This window comes from Ovis aries, chromosome 7 (assembly GCF_016772045.2).
Source record: "Ovis aries strain OAR_USU_Benz2616 breed Rambouillet chromosome 7, ARS-UI_Ramb_v3.0, whole genome shotgun sequence".
NCBI classification, from domain to species: domain Eukaryota; kingdom Metazoa; phylum Chordata; class Mammalia; order Artiodactyla; family Bovidae; genus Ovis; species Ovis aries.
Genome location: NC_056060.1, coordinates 42,756,414 through 42,776,133, shown reverse-complemented (window position 1 = coordinate 42,776,133; position 19,720 = coordinate 42,756,414). Strand labels below are relative to the sequence as shown.

General features: G+C 38.7%; 1 protein-coding gene across 10 annotated transcripts in view; it reads right to left on the bottom strand.

Moving 5' to 3' along the window:
* The window catches only part of FRMD6 (FERM domain containing 6), a 267,178-nt gene that overhangs the window by 33,211 nt on the left and 214,247 nt on the right, over positions 1–19,720 (bottom strand). For 8 of the 10 annotated variants that reach the window (XM_027971739.2, XM_060419155.1, XM_042252321.1 and 5 more), the window contains one exon: positions 5,587–5,831. The exons of the other annotated variants lie outside the window; for them this stretch is intronic. In XM_027971739.2, the coding sequence (XP_027827540.1) occupies positions 5,587–5,685 (99 nt within the window). In that variant the 5' untranslated portion in view covers positions 5,686–5,831. The remainder of the gene's footprint in view (positions 1–5,586; positions 5,832–19,720) is intronic. 10 annotated transcript variants of the gene reach the window in all.

Sequence of the window (19,720 nt, the reverse complement as noted above, 5' to 3'; positions counted from 1 at the left end):
GCAAGTATTTTTACAAGGAACGTTTTCGTCATGGTGGTTTAAACAAAATGCTCATATACCACACAATGAGTGAATACCTAGCTTTTATTTACTTTAATCAATCACTTTCATTGACATATCTTTTAAGTACTAAACCAGGTTCTTTTCTGAGTCCTAGTTATAATAATAAAATCATGTTAATTTGGAACATGGAGTTAAGGTTAAGTTATTCTGAAAAGTCACATGCTGAAAGATAAAAGTCTTTAGAAGACACAGTTTTATTGACTTTTCAAATACCAAATGAAGTATTTTGGGGGACACATAATTGTAATGAGTCTGCCTTGTTGAACTCAGAATCACTAAAGCTTATCGGTGTTGGGATTGACATTGAGACCATATAGGTCACTTTCTTCATTTGACAGACATATAAAAGAAAACCCAGAGAGCCTGAAGTCATATAGTTAGTATTAACAGAGAGAGTAACTCAGAACTTTGCTCATTTGTGTATTATAATATTTTTGTATGTAAATATTATTAAAATATGTGCAACCTAACAGTTCATTTTATTATGTGTGACATTTCCCCTCATATTTGTACTAGTAACTTGCAACTTCTTTCTTCAATAATCATGCCAGTTACAGTTTTAATGATTACAAATCTTAAATTAGTTAACTTTGAATTAATGATTTTCTTATCATACTTTAATATATAACTTAGATTCAGAAAATAAAACATGTTGAGATCTCTTAATAATTGAAAGTCAAACAATTCAGAATGGTGACAATGTCAACTGGAGTAAGAAAGACAGGTTTATGGCTCTTTTCCACATTCACTATTAATGTGAATAGTGAATTCACAGTGGCTCAGCAGTAAAGAAACCACCTGCAATGCAGGAGGTGCAGGTTCAATCCCTGGGTTGGGAAGATCCCCTGGGGGAGGGCATGGCAACCCACTCCAGTGTTCTTGCCCGGGTAATCCCACGGACAGAACAGCCTAGTGGGCTGCAGCCCATGGGACTGCAAAGAGTCAGACACATCAAGAGACTGAGAACACAGGCAATCTAAAGCGCCTTATCCACTGCTGCTGCTGCTGCTAAGGTGCTTCAGTCGTGTCCGACTCTGCGCAACTCCATAGACAGCAGTCCACCAGGCTCCCCCGTCCCTGGGATTCTCCAGGCAAGAACAGGGGAGTGCGTTGCCATTTCCTTCTCCAATGCATGAAAGTGAAAAGTGAAAGTGAAGTCACTGAGTTGTGTCCAACTCTCAGTGACCCATGGACTGCAGCCTACCAGGCTCCCCCATCCATGGGATTTTCCAGGCAAGAGTGCTGGAGTAGGGTGCCATTGCCTTCTCCACCTTATTCACTAGAAAGTGCAAAAAGGACTTATATAAGGCCAAATAGCACCGCTTCAGCTGTTTAGAAGCAACAGGAATTCCGTGAAGCCAGGACAATGTCTTATTTTATACTCAGAATATATAGCAGGCATTCAATAAATGTCTGATGAATGAAAGCCAAGGGCCTGATTTCCTGTGGGTTTCTTACCTTCCTTCTGGTCCATGACTACAGACTACAGTACTCTGGCCCACTGAGCAGATCATTTAATACTGTGCCACTCAAGAATCTGTGTCAATACACAGTCCACCAACACCACTGAGGGGATACATTTGCCAACAGGAAATCAGTGTCACCTTCATTCACTAAAAAGACTTTGGATTTGAGTTCTGTATTACTGAAACTACACTTTATAAATAAGCTTAAACAAAGAAAATGATAAAGTAATGGGAAAAGTATTTAAGGTTAAATAAAACTGAACTATATACTAGAAATTTGAGACTTAAAGAAGTCTAGGACTTTAATCTTTAGCTTTGACTGTATTTTAAAATGTCATATACAAAGTACTTTGGATAAAATATGATTAAAAAGTTAAAAGAAAAATTCCAAACCACACGCTGTATACAAAATAAACTATGTTGTACCTCTGTATAACTATTGTTCAAATAATCTCCATACATCCATACATCCTATATAATTATTATTGTTCCACTAATTTTAAATCAAGTATCTGGAGCATAATAAAGCTCTTTAACAACGATCAAGGAAAGACAATGTTCCTATTTAAAAACTGCAAGTAAGTAAGGCTGCGGCTCTGAAGTCTTACCTACTGTGAAAACAATTTTGAATTTTTTGCATTTGCATATTATGAGTCTTGAAGGCTATGTTTTAGTTGACTAAAAATTTTCAAGTTCTTTAATCTTCAGGAGCAATAGGAACTTTAAAAGGTGCCATAGACTATGAGGCATTAGGGATAAGAATGAAAGCATTATCTAAAAATATACTTTGTATGGAACTTTTTAATAGAAACAGCATCTAATTCTCAGTGTCAATGGCTTGTTGAGCAAGAATGTCTAACATATACTACAGAAAAAGAATTGCTCACTCTTGTCTCAGTGAAGAGATATCTCTTAGCCACAGTTTATATCACTTAAAAATTTTGTGACTCCTACATTAACATAACTTTATTTCCAAAAATTTCCAAGTTTCCATATTTAATATTTATCTGATGATTAAAATAATTTAGAACAATCCCTATTGTTTCAATTCATGGAAAATAAAAAATGATCAAAACTACATTCACCCCATGCAGAAAGGCAATATTCTATCAATTACACTTCTCAGGGAATAAATTTTCTTCATTTAAAAAAAGTATTTAGAAATGATTTTTAAAAAGGAGACCATTAATGAAAGTTTTTGTTATAGTTAATCTGTTCTACCACAACTCTACAAACAACATTGCTATTTTCTGAAGACAAAAATGACACTTTGTAGAAAATGACAGGCCTTTGGCAGCCCTGGTTGGCTTTGTAGCAGTGAGGGGACCCCAAGCTACTTAACCCAGTTCCTCCTCCTCCCTCCTTTGGTCCAGCAGTTTGCTTGCTAATGAGGAGTCGACATGGCAGGGCTTTCCATGTACCCTGGAATAAGAACAGGTCTACATGGTGTTCAGAAGTTGAGTTTCATTAATAGAATGAGCACATAGCTCAAAGAAATGAAAACAGGTGCTACTCTATTAAGTGCTCACTCACTGAGGCCACACACGGCCATAAGCATGTAAGCATCTTATGTCTTTATATCCTCACAATGTCCCTGTGAGGAGAGCAGATTATTTTCACTTTATAGAAGAGGAAACCAAAGCAAAGAACTACTTTGCCCAAGGTTGCAGATGTGAAGTAGGGATTTCAGCATAGATCCCTGTGTCCCACCCTAGACTTATTAGATCAGCACCTCCAAGGAGTGGAGTCCAATAGTCTGAGTATTTACCAAGCTCTCCAGATAATTTTTTAGACATCAAGTTGTAAAATCACTGATCTATAGGAACAAATGGATTGCCTGTCAGTCTGTTCTCCATAACTATCTTCCTCAACTGAGATTTCAGTATAAATTAATTTCTTAGAAAATTATAGCCAGCTCCTAGTATTCCTCATGAAATAAGATTAGTCTTCCTTCTAGCTTACCTGAGGTCAGTAAGATTTTGTTCCATATACTGTATGGGTGTGCACACATATGAACACATTTAGACATATTCGACCAGGTGAAAAGGCAGAAATGGAACTGAGAGAAGTTTCTTAAGTGCTTATACTATATGTTTATGTATATTTAAAAATTTTAGTTGATACCTTCTCTATATAACTGTTCAAAGAACTTAAACAACATATTCATGTATACATGTAAATTATCTTTTAATATATTCTGACAGTGCCCATACTGAAGAAGAGAGATAATGTCGCCAATTCTAACTAGGTTTTAAAAACCAAATGCTGGAATAATAATAGTTTATCACTTCACACATCCCAAACAACTTTGGGTAATCTGAGTATAAAAGAGCTAAATCAATAGAAATTCTGCCTAAGAGATGGATAAAATTCACTCAAGACAATTCCTTTAAGCAAAAACAAGGCTACATTAGTAAATCAAGGAACTCTGGTGACTGACAGAATGAAACCAAAATAATTATGATAAGCAAAATCTTTTCCTCTAAATTTTTAATGGAGCTATTTAAATGTCATATAGCTTCAGTATAACATTTAGAAATATTCTTTTCATATGGCAATTGGGTTAAAAATACAGTAGCAAGAAGAATTAACTCAAGGCATGAACTAAGGAAATTTTTAAGGAAAATTTTTCCCTTAATTCCAACAGAATACAAAGAAAGAACATGAAAGCTGACAACAGGGAGGGTTGACAAATGCTAGGCATGACTGTGATCAGTCATGCCTGTGCAGCAGTCTCTACCAAAGCTCAACATATGCATACATCATGATTCACAGTCCATTTCCAGGTGTAAGTCCAGACATGTATATACATGTGTGTGTGCTCAGTCGCTAAGTCACGTTCGACTCTTACGACTCCATGGACAGTAGCCCGTGAGGCTCCCCCGTCCATGGGATTCTCCAGGCAAGAATACTGGAGTGGATTGCCATTTCCTCCTCCAGGGTTTCTTCCCGACCCACGGGTTGAACCCATGTCTCCTACACTGGCAGGCTGATTCTTTTACCACTGAGCCACCTGGGAAGCCCATATACGTATGTGTATATACATAAAATGTTCATGACCGTTTTATTTGTAATACCTCCAAAACTTAAAATAACCTAATACCCATTAATAACAGCTGGAGAAGAAATTAGGCATACTCATACAATGAAATATAATAATGAAAAAAAGAATTACTGTCACATGCAATAGCATGGATAACTTTCACAGGCCAAATATTGAGTATATAAAATATAGGCAGATATAAAAGTGAGCACACCACATAATTTTAGCTGCATGAAATTCAGAAATAAAAAAATTACCCTATGGTGATAGAAGTGGAAATAGAGATTACCTTTTGGTAGAGATTATTGATTAGGAGGGATCACAAAAGATCTTTCTGAGGCACTAGAAATCTACTGTATCTCAAGCTGAATGATGGTTACTTGGATGTACACACTGGGGAAAAGTCAGAGCTGCACACTTGATATTCCTATACTCTGCTGTAAGTAAATTATAACTCGACTTTAAAAGTAAAAAAAAAAGAGAAAAAGTATTATATTCCTCAATGTCCAGGTTAACTAAGAGAGTTAACTCCAGCTCATCAACCATAAGCAAGTTTAGTGGGCAAATACACAGCCTATTCTTGAAATTGGCTAGACTTAGGCTGCAGCCTACCATCAAAACAATGATCAAGATGCATGTTAAAAAGTCAGCAATTATGTATTACCATTTCATGCGTGTAGGTGACAACTCAAAAACATTTAAAAATCAAACTCAGATAGCCATAAAAATTATATTTCAATAAAAGTTTTTTTAAAAAGCAAAGTGTTTATTTTTCTATATATAATATAGTAACAGATATTCTCTAATTTTACCAGACAAAAGAATGCTAAAGACAGCTGAACTTAAGCTATCATTCAAATTTATACCTGTGTAGACAGCCTTAATACCTCAATTCTCCAGCATTATTAACAGTCTCATTCTGTGAGGATCTCATCATTAGCCAAGTCATAATTTGAATGTGGCCACTGGTGGGAACATCATCATTTAAACATTTCTAAAGTAGGATCTACTCACATTTATGATGATGTTCAGAGATTCATCATTAGGAAGGAAAATACACACACTCCGGCGGTCCTGCATGACTCTGTTGTTATGGAAGTTCAATTTGTTCATTGTGTTGTGGGCTCTCTAGTGGTCAGGGCTGGGCTCCGAGTCCTCGGCAATTCCTCTGGTTCCGAGCACTCCAAAGCCAAACTCTGCTCCTCATCACACTCCCTACAGGAGAAGCATCGTGATATTCGACTACGTAGGTTTCATAGCTGTGAAGAAAAGAAAGTCCAAAAGGAAGGAGGTTGTGAATGAAGATGGCAAGACTGGTGAACAGACAGATGGGGAGAGGAGCTGCAGCAGGACAGGGCCCAGCGCATCTCACAGTGAGGCCGGCCTCGTCTAATCCCTGAGAACACACGGGCACGCACTCTGTACTTTGCCCACTACCAAGTGTTTTAAAAGTTACGTTCACAGTCATGAATCTAACATAAAGCCAATGAGTGTCTCTACATTCAAGGTGGTACTGTGTACTGCAGGGCTTTCAAAAGCAGAGCCTGCCTTTGAGAAATTGCCAGTCTCATATGGAAGGGTTCTGGAATAAACGAACAAAATGACAAAGCAGCAATAACAACACAATTCTCAATCCCTCTCCTTTTTTTCTTCCATTACAATCAAACTCAAAGAAATTTCTTGGATCTTACACTATATTCCTTCTTCAACCACTGTGGTCTGGCTTCCATTTCCTTCTTCTAACCAGCATGGCTTTGCCACAGGAAGCCAGTGATCTCAAGACCATGAGGAGAAACCATAGCATTCACTTTGATTGACCTCAGTATGTACAACACTTACTGAGGCTGTTAAGTCCTCCTTACAACCTTTTTCTCCCTGAGTTTTTATGATGCTGCCCTCTCTTCTCATTCTCTAATCTGACAATGCAGTTATTTCACCAACCAGTTAACACACAGAAATAACATGATATATAATAAATATTTGTATTTACTTTATATGGTAGATTTTGGATACTTCTCATATCTAACCGGTTTATTAAACCACGTAATTTTACTTTTAAAATTCTCTCAGATATTCAGTGTAAACAATTTTGCTTGCAAGTTATAAAGACTTAATCACCAATTTTCAACAACCACACTTTTTATTTCTGTCTCATGTCTCACTGCATTGGCAAGACTTTAAGAATAATTTTAAAACATTGGTGGATATTTTCTACTTTTAATGAATGTATCTAGTGTTTCATATGTTATTCCTAATACAACACTATTCAAACCACGGTATGTTAAGGCAACTTGCCTGTCAAACCAGTAGTAATCATTTATATTGTTCCTTTACAGCTACGTTTGTAGGATATGTAGGAATTTCCAGGAATATGGATTAGTTTTATCAGGCAGAAAGCATAACCATATAGTTTTAATAGAAGAGCTATTATCACTGCTCATATAAATCAAACCATAAATGAGGCAGAATCTTGGCTTATTTGTTTAAGGTGCAATGTCCATCTCTTATCAGCAGGAAGACAGGAGAGAATATACTCTTAGATGGCACCGTAAGTAAATGTAAACTAGTATTTATTTTTTTAAAGTATAAATAAAATACCATCCATCAGGGAGCTACTCAAACCTAAGTAAAAACATATACAGTATTTCCTTAGGAAGAAGACCAAAAGCCCCTTAGGAGTATTCTACATTTCTTAAAGCATAACGGCAATTGTTTCACATTAGGCTGTAGCCAGTACATCACCCTACAGGGTCACCAGAGGTCAGTGCTACAGTTCTCTCCAGTATGGGACGGCTAGAATGGTTAGCCTATGTGTTCTATGAACACAAACTAACTGCACTTCAAATCCAACCATTCAGCTGTAGAATGCACACTGTAAACAATTCTAAAGCAAAGAAAGCCATAAGTGAACCGTGCAAAGAAACAGAGGAAAATAATAGAATGGGAAAGACTAGAGATCTCTTCAAGAAAATTAGAGATACCAAGGGAACATTTTATGCAAAGATGGGCACAATAAAGGACAAAAGCATTATGGACCTAATAGAAGCAGAAAATATTAAGAAGAGGTGGCAAGAATATACAGAAGAACTATACAAAAAAAGGTATAAATGACCCAGATAACTATGATGGTGTGATCATTCACTAGAGCCAGATATCCTGGAGTGTGAACTCAAGTGGGCCTTAGGAAGCATTACTACAAACGCAGATAGTAGAGGTGATCGAATTCCAGCTGAGCTATTTTAGTCTTAAAAGATGGTGCATTAAAGTCCTGCATTCAGTATGTCAGCAAATTTGGAAAACTCAGCAGTGGCCACAGGACTGGAAAAGGTCCGTTTTCATTTCAATTCCAAAGAAGGGCAGGGCAAAGAATGTTCAAACTACCGCACAATCGCACTCATCTCACACACTAGCAAAGTAATGCTCAAAATTCTCCAAGCCAGGCTTCAACAGTACTTGAACTGTGAACTTCCAGATATTCAAGCTGGATTTACAAAAGGCAGAGGAACCAGAGATCAAATTGCCAACATCTGTTGGATCACAGAAAAAGCAAGGGAATTCCAGAAAACATCTACTTCTGCTTCCCTGACTAAGCTAAAGCCTTTGACTGAATGGATCACAACAAACTGTGGAAAATTCTGAAAGAGATGGGAATACCAGGCCACCTTACCTGACTCCTGAGAAATCTGTATGCAGGTCAAGAAGCAACAGTTAGAACTGGACATGGAAGAACGAACTGGTTCCAAATTGGGAAAGGAGTATGTCAAGGAAGTATATTGTCACCTTGCTTATTTAACTTATATGCAGAGTACATCATGAGAAACGTTGGACTGGATGAAGCACAAGCTGGAATTAAGATTGCTGGGAGAAATATCAATAACCTCAGATATGCAGATGACACCAAACTTATGGCAGAAAGTGAAGAAGAACTAAAGAGCCTCTTGATGAAAGTGAAAGAGGAGAATAAAAAGGTTGGCTTAAAATTAATGTTCAGAAAACTAAGACTATGGCATCAGCTCCCATCACTTCATGGCAAATAGACGGGGAAACAATGCAAACAGTGAGAGACTTTAATTTTTGGGGGACTCCAAAATCACTGCAGACAGTGACTGCAGCCATGAAATTAAAAGACGGTTGCTCCTTGGAAGAAAAGTTATGGCCAACCTAGATGGCATACTAAAAAGCAGAGACATTACTTTGTTGACAAAGGTCCGTCTAGTCAAAGCTATGGTTTTTCCAGTAGTCATGTATGGATGTGAGAGTTGGACTATAAAGAAAGCTGAGCGATGAAGAATCGATGCTTTTGAACTGTGGTTGGAGAAGACTCTTGAGAGTCCCTTGGACTGCAAGGAGATCAAACCAGTCCATCCTAAAGGAAATCAGTCCTGAATATTCATTGGAAGGACTGATGCTGAAGCTGAAACTCCGATACTTTGGCCACCTGATGTGAAGAACTGACTCATTTGAAAAGACCCTGATGCTGGGAAACATTGAAGGCAGGAAGGAAGGGGATGACAGAGGACAAGATGGTTGGATGGCATCACTGACTTGATGGACATGAGTTTGAATAAGCTCTGGGAGTTGGTGATGGACAGGGAAGCCTGGCATGCTGCAGTCCATGGGGTTGTGAAGAGTTAGACACAACTGAGCAACTGAACTGAGAATAATATTCTCAGGCATACTATCTGAGAAATACAGTTCTAAAATAATTTCATAGTTAAATATTATATTTCATGGCAAACATTTTTCCCTATGCATAGATATATTCCAACACTTAGGCCTCCTCTCTGATATTAAATATGAGATATTTAATATGAGTTGCCCTGATAGACCAGTTGGTAAAGAATCCACCTGCAATGTAGGAGACCCTGGTTCAATCTCTGGGTTGGGAAAATCCGCTGGAGAAGGGATAGGTTACCCACTTTAGTATTCTCGGGCTTCTCTTACAGCTCAGCTGGTAAAGAAGCAGCCTGCAAGGTGGTAGACCAGGGTTCGATCCCTGGGTTGGGAAGATCCCCTGGAGAAGGGAAAGTCTACCGACTCCAGTATTTTGTGGAGAATTCCATGGACTGTATAGTCCATGGGGTCACAAAGAGTCGGACACGACTGAGTGACTTTCACTTTTTCTGATATTAAAATCTTTTCAAGAAATTACAAGCTATGATTAAATGCAACTTATTTAAATTCAAACCATTAAGTGATATTAATCCCAGTAAAATTATTTAAATCTATACTTCAAATTGAGCTACTCATACAATTTTCCATTTCTAATTAAACCAATTAAAGGGGATTTATTTCTACTGACCTACTTTCTAGAATTTAAAAAACAAACTAGGGAAAAATATCTTCTGAAATGGGGATGCTTCCAGAGCTTCATTAGAACAATTTTAAAATTCCATGAGTACAATTTTTATTTACTAGTTTGCTTATGGTTCAATAGTACAGTATAAAAAAGGATGAGAAGAGGATTATAAAGAAAATTTAATAAAAGCAGAGTTAAGAAGCAGTGCTGCTTCATTGTTGCTTTTCTGCTTTGAGGATAGCAAACTAGCAAAGCCTTGAAAGAGAGACAGTATTAAGATTTACTTTACCCAAGCCTGCATTAAAGCTGATTAAAACGTTCCACTGAAATAGCAAAGTTCCCGTATCTCTAACATGCTTCAGTATAAAATTTAAAGTTAGACAGTCCTAGGGGAAAGACTTAAGACTAAATGTATACCAATTTTAACCATAGAATTTAGCCTTTGAGCCATTGGCTGCTTATTCTGCATCCTAAGTCCCAAAGCCATCCCAGGGGGGCACATTTCCTACTCCAGGGCAGCCCTTGTGTTCAGTAATCTAGGGATAGATTATCTATGAAGAGCAAACCACGTTATAATCCCATATTTCCCAAACAACAAAAGAACAGCTAACATGGTGATCAAACCCCATCCTGCCATCTTTGTTGTTGTTCAGTCGCTAAGTCATGTCTGACTCTGTGACCCCAAGGACTGCAGAACATCAGGCCTCCATGTCCTCTACTACCTCCAGGAGTTTGCTTAAGTTCATGTCTGTTAAGTCAGTGATGCTATGTAACCATCTCATCTTCTGCCACCCTTTTCTCATTTTGCCTTCAGTCTTCCCCAGCATCAGGGTCTTTTCCAATGAGTTGGCTCATCATATCAGGTGGCCAAAGTGTTGGAGCTTCAGCTTTAGCATCAGTACTTCCAATGAATGGTTAAGGTTGATCTCCTTTAGGACTGACTGATTTGATCTCCCTGCAGTCCAAGGGCCTCTCAAGAGTCTTCTCCAGCACTATAATTCAAAAGCATCAATTCTTCGGTGCTCAGCCTTTTCTATGGTCCAACTCTCACAACCATACATGACTTTTGGAAAGACCATAGCTTTGACTATACAGACCTTTGTTAGCAAAGTGATGTCTTTGCTTTTTAATATGCTATTTAGGTTTGTCCCAGCTTTCTTTCCAAGAAGCAAGTGTCTTCTAATTTCATTGCATAATCACTGTCCACAGTGATTTTGGAACCCAAGAAAAGAGAATCTGTCACTGCATCCACTTTCTCCCCTTCTATTTGCCATGAAGTGATGGGACTGGATGCCATGATCTCTGTTTTTTGAATGTTGAGTTTTAAGCCGGCTTTTTCACTCTCCTCTTTCACCCTCATCAAGAGGCTCTTTAGTTTCTTTTCACTTTCTGCCATTAGAGTGGTGTCATCTGCATATCTCAGATTGTTAATGTTTCTCCTGACATCTTTATGAATACCCAAGTTTCAGATTACTTGTTAATTTCCCTACTCAAACTTTAAACCCACATTATTTTAAGTTTCTTACTTCCTGATAAGCCCATTAATTATAAAGTTACTTCATTTCTTTTCAAGAATCAGGAAGCTCACATGTGGTATGCACACTCAATACTGATTTTCAGTTTTAAGAAACTACTGGATATAGCCTTTAAAACTGTGTCACCTTGGAATAAAAGTATGGACTTTACTTCAATATAATGTATCAGTTGGTTTGTCAGTTGTGATGAAGATCTCATAGTCTTACCAGAGGTTAACAACAGGGAAAGTGGGTACCATGGGTACAGAGGAACACTGTCCCGTATATCTAAAATGCACTATCCCGTATATCTAAACGCATTCTAAAGTTAAAAAGTTTATTTAAAAAACCCTAGGTCACCAGAAATTTCCTCCTCATACAACAGGTATAGTCTCACTTTGAATGAAGTCAAAGGAAGATCCTTAATTCTGAGACTGTCACCCTAAAAAAAAGTTAGGTGGTAATTTGATAAGAAAATGACTATAATGTCAGCATGGTTAGTAGGCATATTTCAACAGTCAATAAGGCATCTTTATTACCTAACAAAAATAAGGCAAATAGTATCTTGAAAAGCTGGGTGGCAGACAGCCCTGTCTTTTAATTTAATCACTACATATTCATGAAACTCAAATTATATACACAGCATTGTGGTATTTACTTGGCATAAAGCAGAACACACAAACAATGGAAGATGTGCTCCCTACTCCCACGAATTCACCATCAAGTTAGGGATATAACAGGGCCAGGACGCTTAGGATGATGATATTATGTCCCTCTTTCCCATGAGCACACAGACTCAGATGGACACTTCCGGGAAGACATAACAGATGACAGCATTAGGTGTATGAATACTGTGGCTAACATCACTTTGGAATAAAAAGTACATAGTCTTTTACTCAGTGTTTTCCTAAAAGTGATATCAAAATGGCTTTGCTGTTGTTGTTCATTTATTCATTCATTCATTCAGCATATACAGCTACTATGTGCCAGGTGTTGTTGTAAGTGCTGAACACACAGCAATGAATAGAACAAATATTCAACTCTAATGGAGACAGACAATATATAATGTAGACAGTGACATGTACTGTGAAGAAAAATAAATTCAGAGTAGGTGAGAGAGCTGATGAAGATACTGTGGTCATGTGGATGCTATTTCATACAGGGTACTCAGGGGAAGCATTTCTGATAAGCATTTCTGATATTTGAGCAGATTTAAGAATTAAGAGAGCGATATAATTTATTTCCTTTCTTCTTTCCTTCTTTCTTTTCTTCCTTCCTTCCCTCTCTCCCTTCTTCCCCCCATCCAACCCAGGGAAATTTTTTCCAAATAGAGGGGACAATAAGTGCCAAGGCTCACTGACGCTTCAGAAAAGGTAAAATAGCAGTAGTAAAAACTATAGCTAACATTGACTACATACTTGTCACGTTTAGTTGCTAAGTCATGTTTGACTCTTTTGTGCCCCATGGAGTATAGCCCTGCAGGCTCCTCTGTCCATGGGATTTCCTAGACAAGAATACTGGAGTGGGTTGCCATTTCCTTCTTCAGGGGATCTTCCCAACCCAGGGATTAAACCTGCCTCTCCTGTATCAGCAGGTAGATTCTCTACCACTGAGCTAAATGCTGATGTTAAGTATTCATGGTACCTTAAAGAAAACCAACAGCTCTTTGCTGTGCTTTCAGTGAAGAGGTAGATAGGATCTATTTCCCTCTTCTCTTGAATCTGAGCTGGCCCTCTGACTAGCTCATGCTCAAAGTTCTGCCTCAGTAGTGGATAACTCAGTAGCTTGTAGTTGTTATTATTATTTTTTGGTCTAGCTCCTCTATTCAGATCTTCTTAGAGGAGGATCACTAGTCTGTGAGAGTGTGAGTGTGTGTGTGTGTATGTGTGTGTGTATGTTTAATTTTCAATGGCAGGTACATAAGTATACACTAATTAAAAGTGGCTTGACTGGTTTACTGCACACATGTCCTTGGACAAGGAAGATTATACAGCAGGGGTTCTTAACCTTGGCACTACTGACATTATGGGGCCAAATACTCTGTGTCGTCAGGGGCTGTCCTGTGCACTGCAGGATGTTCAATGTTCATCTCTGATCTCTGCCCACTAGATACAGGGAGAATCCCCCTCAACTCCCAGTAGTGACAACCCAAAATATCACCGGACATTGCCAAATATCAACTTGGGAGCAAAATTACCCATTGCTGAGAACCAATCGTTGAGAACAAGGAACCTAATCTGCTGAGTCACAACAGGCTGTTCTTACCATCCAGTTAATTTTTAAGCAGTGAAAGAAAAATGTTAGTCAGTCATGTCTGACTCTTTTGTGACCCCATGGACTGTAGCCCACCAGGTTCCTCTGTCCATGCGATTTCCCAGGCAAGAATACTGGAGTGGGCTGCCATTCCCTACTTCAGGGGATCTTCCCAACCCAGGGATCAAACCCAGATCTCCTGCATTGCAGGCAGTTCTTTGCCAGTTGAGCCACCAGGGAATCAAACTCCTACCAAACATACATTTGCCAACTAAATGTCAGCAACTTAGTTTCAAACTGAGAAATCTGGCTTTAACCTTAAAGTTAAATTTTTCAACAGCCACTAGCTTCATAACAGTTTTGAAATTTAGCCTTCTTGAAACTTCCAAGTTTTAACGCAGTGTATTGCCAAACTTCTCATGTAAGTAGAAGTTATTACCAGGTACTTGTTGTTGGAAAGTCCTATAGTTTAATCCCAGTACCTAGAAATATAAAAACTGACCTGGAAATAAATGATACCTGATTATCAATTTGTCTGTACACTCTGTATTATGAGGACTTCTTAAGTAAGGTCATTTGCTTCTAAGAGTCATTCTGGAATCACAGAGTTCTTTTCCTCACTTAATTTGAAGAGTAAGTAAACTGAACATTTTCTACTTCATGCCCTCTTTTGCAATTACTGCTTTATCTAAAAAAGAAAGTAGCTGATATTTATCAACTATCCAGAGCCAAACCCTCTAGAAAGAACATCAGATACTCTGATGCTGTCTCTTTCCCACCTCTAACCACTGTTTTGGCAGATAAACGCTGCTGCTGCTGCTAAGTCACTTCAGTTGTGTCCGACTCTGTGCGACCCCATAGATAGCAGCCCACCAGGCTCCCCCGTCCCTGGGATTCTCCGGGCAAGAACAGTGGAGTGGGTTGCCATTTCCTTCTCCAATGCATGAAAGTGAAAAAAGTGACAGAGAAGTCACTCAGTCGTGCCCAACTCTTCGCGACCCCATGGACTGCAGCCTACCAGGCTCCTCCATCCATGGGATTCTCCAGGCAAGAGTACTGGAGTGGGGTGCCATTGCCTTCTCCTCCCATATGACTGAGCCTCAAATGTTTAGAGACAATATGGGCAGAATACTGATTAAGGAGATAGACTTAACCTCCCCAATCAGTCAAACCTAAATCCTATCTAGAATCTACAATATGAGCTATATGACCTTGGGCAAGGAACCTAATCTCTGAGCCTGACTCTTCATCAGTAAAATATGTACTACTGGCCTGCTTGGATTATTGGTCAGATTAAACAACATAATGAATATAAAGCACTAGATATCAGCTTGTTGGGGGGCTACTCACTAAAATAACAGCCATGAGTTGCCAGCTCATGAGAAGATATGTCTACAAACGACTGACAAAAATACATATCACCTAGAGAGCTAAAATTTAGAGCCAAATGCAGCATCAGGGCTAAACCTTGGAACGTCTACTTTGGGGTGGGGAAGTTAAGTGTATTGTTGGTTGTAAATGGGACAGCTGCATTATATAAGGTGATAACTCCTTTGAAATTTAATATATTGAAAAAGAAAATGTATGTATGTGTGTGTAAGTTCAAATGCGTGCTGGCTGACCAAAGGACAGGATGTAAAAAACATCTGTTTCCATCTGTTTGGTACCGTCTCTCGACTGGGGAGTACCCCTCTTCCATCCCAGATATTTCCAGCGGAGCTATCAGACACAGTGTACACTCTTCTGTGGGAGAGTGAAGAGATGATATAGGCAGGGATGTGACTCAAGGCTGGTCTAACAGATGGCATCACTCTTCAGTCACAGAGCCTGGTCTAAAGGGTGAACATGTAACCTAAGCAAGACCAGAATTCCTCCACGAAATCTGTAATACACATGGAGAAGGCTGCACCTCCTTCTGGATTGCTGTTTGTGAGAATGATATGACCCTAGAGCTGCTGGCAATCATCTTTATGTGGTAAGAACTTTCCTGAAGAAGAAAGTCATCACAGAGGAAAGAGAAGCTCAGAAAGCATTCTGATTACATCATTTGAACTTCTATGTCTAGCAATGTCTGAAGCCACAAACTATCCCAAGGAATTCCCATATGTAAAGCTAATAAACTATCCTTTCTCTTCAGCTAATTCTGCCCCCTTGCAACTAAATGAGTCCTTTATAATACAGTCCATTCAATCAAGCTGACTTACTGCTTGATATATTCATTCATTAATTCACTGAATGCCTACTATCACTGGTTACTTGTACCAATATTTACTTGAAAAAGACATTGCCCTAAGTTTTAAAGTTTTTCTCGATTCTAAAACAAAGGAGATGGAGAAGGAAATGGCAGCCCACTCCAGTGTTCTTGCCTGGAGAATCCCAGGGATGAGGGAGGCTGGTGGGCTGCCGTCTATGGGGTCGCACAGAGTCGGACATGACTGAAGTGACTTAGCAGCAGCAGCAGCAACAGCCATGAAATTAAAAGATGCTCACTGCTAGGAAGAAAAGCTATGACCAAACTAGACAGCATATTAAAAAGCCAGAGACATTGCTTTGCCAACAAATATCCGTCTAGTCAAAGCTATGGTTTTTCCAGTAGTCATGTATGGATGTGAGAGTTGGACCATAAAGAAAGCTGAAGAATTGATGCTTTTGAACTGTGGTGTTGGAGAAGACTCTTGAGAGTCCCTTGGACTGCAAGGAGATCAAACCAGTCCATCCTAAAGGAAATCAGTCCTAAATATTCATTGGAAGGACTGATGCTGAAGCTGAAACTCCAATCCTTTGGCCATCTGATGTGAAGAGCTGACTCATTGGAAAAGACCCTGATGCTGGGAAAGACTGAGGGCGAGAGGAGAAGGGGACGACGGAGGATGAGATGGTTGGATGGCATCACCGACTCACAGACATGAGTTTGAGCAAGCTCCAGGAGTGGGTGATGGACGGAGAAGCCTGGCGTGCTGCAGTCCGTGGGGTTGCAAAGAGTCAAACACAGTTGAGTGACTGAACTGAATGTATCACATTTACTATGTTTTAACCAGTCTAAAATGTATAATTCACTGCGATTAATTACATACAGTGTTGTGCCACCATCACCACTGTCTGTTCCCAAAACTTTTTTGTTACCCCAAACAGAAACACTAACCATTAAACCCCAGGTACCTGTAACTCCCAATTCCTGGTCACCTCTAATCTACTTTCAGTGTCAGAATTTACCTTTTCCTAGCACCTCATAGATACTAAGTCAAAGAATGTGTATCCTTTTGTGTCTGGCCTCTTTTACTTGGCATAATTGTTAAAGTTCATGCATGTTGTAGCCTGTGTCAGTACTTCATTCCCTTTAATGGCTCTGTAATATTCCATTATGTGAATAGACCCCGTTTTATTTGTCCATTCATCAGCGTATGGACATCTGAGTTGCTTTTTTTTTTTTTTTTTGGCTATGATAAGCAGTGCTGCCGAGAACATTTCATGTACAAACTTTTGTGTGGACATACGTTTCCATTTCTCAGTTATATACGTAGAAGTGGAATTACTGAGTCATATGATAGCTATATGTAGCTTTCTGAAGAACTTCGGGACTTTTTTCCATAGAGGCTGTACCAGCTGTACTGTCTTACCTTCCTACCAGCAAAGCATGAAGGTTCTGATTTCTCCATGTCCTCACCAACAGTTGTTATTTGTTTATAGATACCCTGGTAGGTCTGAAGTATCTCATTTTGTGATTTTGATTTATATTTCCCTTATGCTAATGATACTGAACATCTCTTCATGTGGATATTGACCATTTGTCTATCTTTTTTTGAAAAATGTTTGTTCAAATCCTTTGCTCGTTTTTTTTTGTTTGTCTTTTTGAGTTGTAGGGTTTTTTAAAAATATATATACTAAATACTAGACCCTTATCAGAAAAAAAAATAAAACAAAGGAGAATATTCACCATTAATAGAGAAGACAAAAGGTGGAAAAATAGATCTGAATAAATGAAAAGTTTAGGTGACTGAGTTGCTGTTCAGATACCACCACTCTCTAAGAGCACTACATAGAGCAAGTGCTTTATGGGTATAATGCACACATTGCTTTAAGGCAAACCGAGTATACAGGACAATTAATTCATAATAATAATTTTCAGCAACAAAAGAATATCTCAGCTTGAATACTAACTTGTGGGTGAATAGTTCTCTCTTATTAAAGGCCACTATGTGTTTTTAAAGAACCTCTTGATGAAAGTGAAAGAGGACAGTGAAAAAGCTGGCTTAAAACTCAACATTCAAAAAAATAAGATCATGGCAACCGGTCCCATCACTTCAAGGGGAATAGATGGAGAAACAGTGGAAACAGGGTCAGACTTTATTTTCTTGGGCTCCAAAATCACTGCAGTTGGTGACTGCAGCCATGAAATTAAAAGACATTTGCTCCTTGGAAGAAAAGCTGTGACCAGCCTAGACAGCATATTAAAAAGCAGAGACATTACTTTGCCAACAAAGGTCCGTCTAGTCAAAGCTATGATTTTTCCAGCAGTCATGTATGGATGTGAGAGTTGGATCATAAAGAAAGCTGAGCGATGAAGAATTGATGCTTTTGAACTGTGGTGTTGGAGCTTCTTGAGAGTCCTTTGGACTGCAAGAAAATCCAACCAGTCAATACTAAAGGAAATCAACCCTTAATATTCATTGGAAGGACTGATGCTGAAGCCGAAGGCTTTGGCCACCTGATGCAAAGAACTGACTCACTGGAAAAGACCGTAATGGTGGGAAAGATTGAAGACAGGAGGAGAAGGGGATGACGGAGGACGAGATGGTTGGATGACATCATCAGATCAATGGACCTGAGTTTCGGCAAGCTCTGGGAGATAGTGAAGGACAGGGAAGTCTTGCCTTCTACAGTCCATGGGGTCGCAAAGAGAAGGACATGACTTAGAGACCGAACAACAAAAACAACACACCATATAAGTAGCTGTGTATGAAATGTAGTTATTGTAATATATAGTTATTTTATATAAAGTGTGAAAATATGTACACGCATGCATGTATCTATTTTAAATATGTAAGTATACGTATTTCTTGTTTAGTCACTAAGTTGTATTCAACTTTTTGAGACCCCATGAACTGTAGCCTGCGAGGCTCCTCTGTCCATGGGACTTTCTCAGGCAAGAATACCGGAGGGGGTTGCCATTTCCTTCTCCAGGGGATCTTCCCGATCCAGAATCAAACCCATATCTTTTGTTTCTCCTGCTTGGCAGGCTGATTCTTTACCACTGAGCCACCTGGGAAACCATATTATTTTTATATAAATAGCATGTGTATGTAAATATGTTATGTATAATACAAGCAACAACTACACTTGAAAATATTTATTGAATCAATGGAAAGTTTAGGTTAGGAAAGAAGCAATATAATGTGCTGCTTAAGCTTGGCCCATGGAGCCTGACTGCTCCAATTTGGATGCCAGCCCTGACACCTGCCACCGCCCCTGGGCAAGACTCTTTACTTCCTCATGTCAATTTTTCTCACTTCTGAAATGGAACTGTTGTGGACATTATTAACTGGGTTACTCCTTTACTATGAGGTAACATCCTGATTTCCTATTACAGAAAACAAGTGGAATAATTGCTTTTTGGTAATGTGTGTTGGTCATTATCTATTCTGTCATTAATCATATCTTGAGTTCTACAAAAAAATCAGTATTTCTCTCCTATTAGTAGCTAATAGATTATTTCATTTTTGTATTTAACCAATGAGATTTGCTGTATCTTGGGGCTGGGAATGGAAAAGAACCTTCCGATTGAAGTAGATGTGAATTGGTGCCAAGTACCACTCATCATACTTTACTGAATAAAATTATATGGCTAGTCTTTGGCTATAGAAAAGGGAGAATATAGGAAAGATAGGCAAAGAAGCCTTGGATTGCAATAAGGAAAAAAATAAGTAAAATTATGTACTCGTAAGCTGCAGTTAGCACTGTAAATTACTGCAACCAGCATGAGTTTGTAGTAAGAAGCATAAAAATGTTCATACCCTTCGATCGAGTAAGCCAACTTGAAAAATGTATAAGGAGAAAATAACTGAACCAAAGCACCACACTTGAT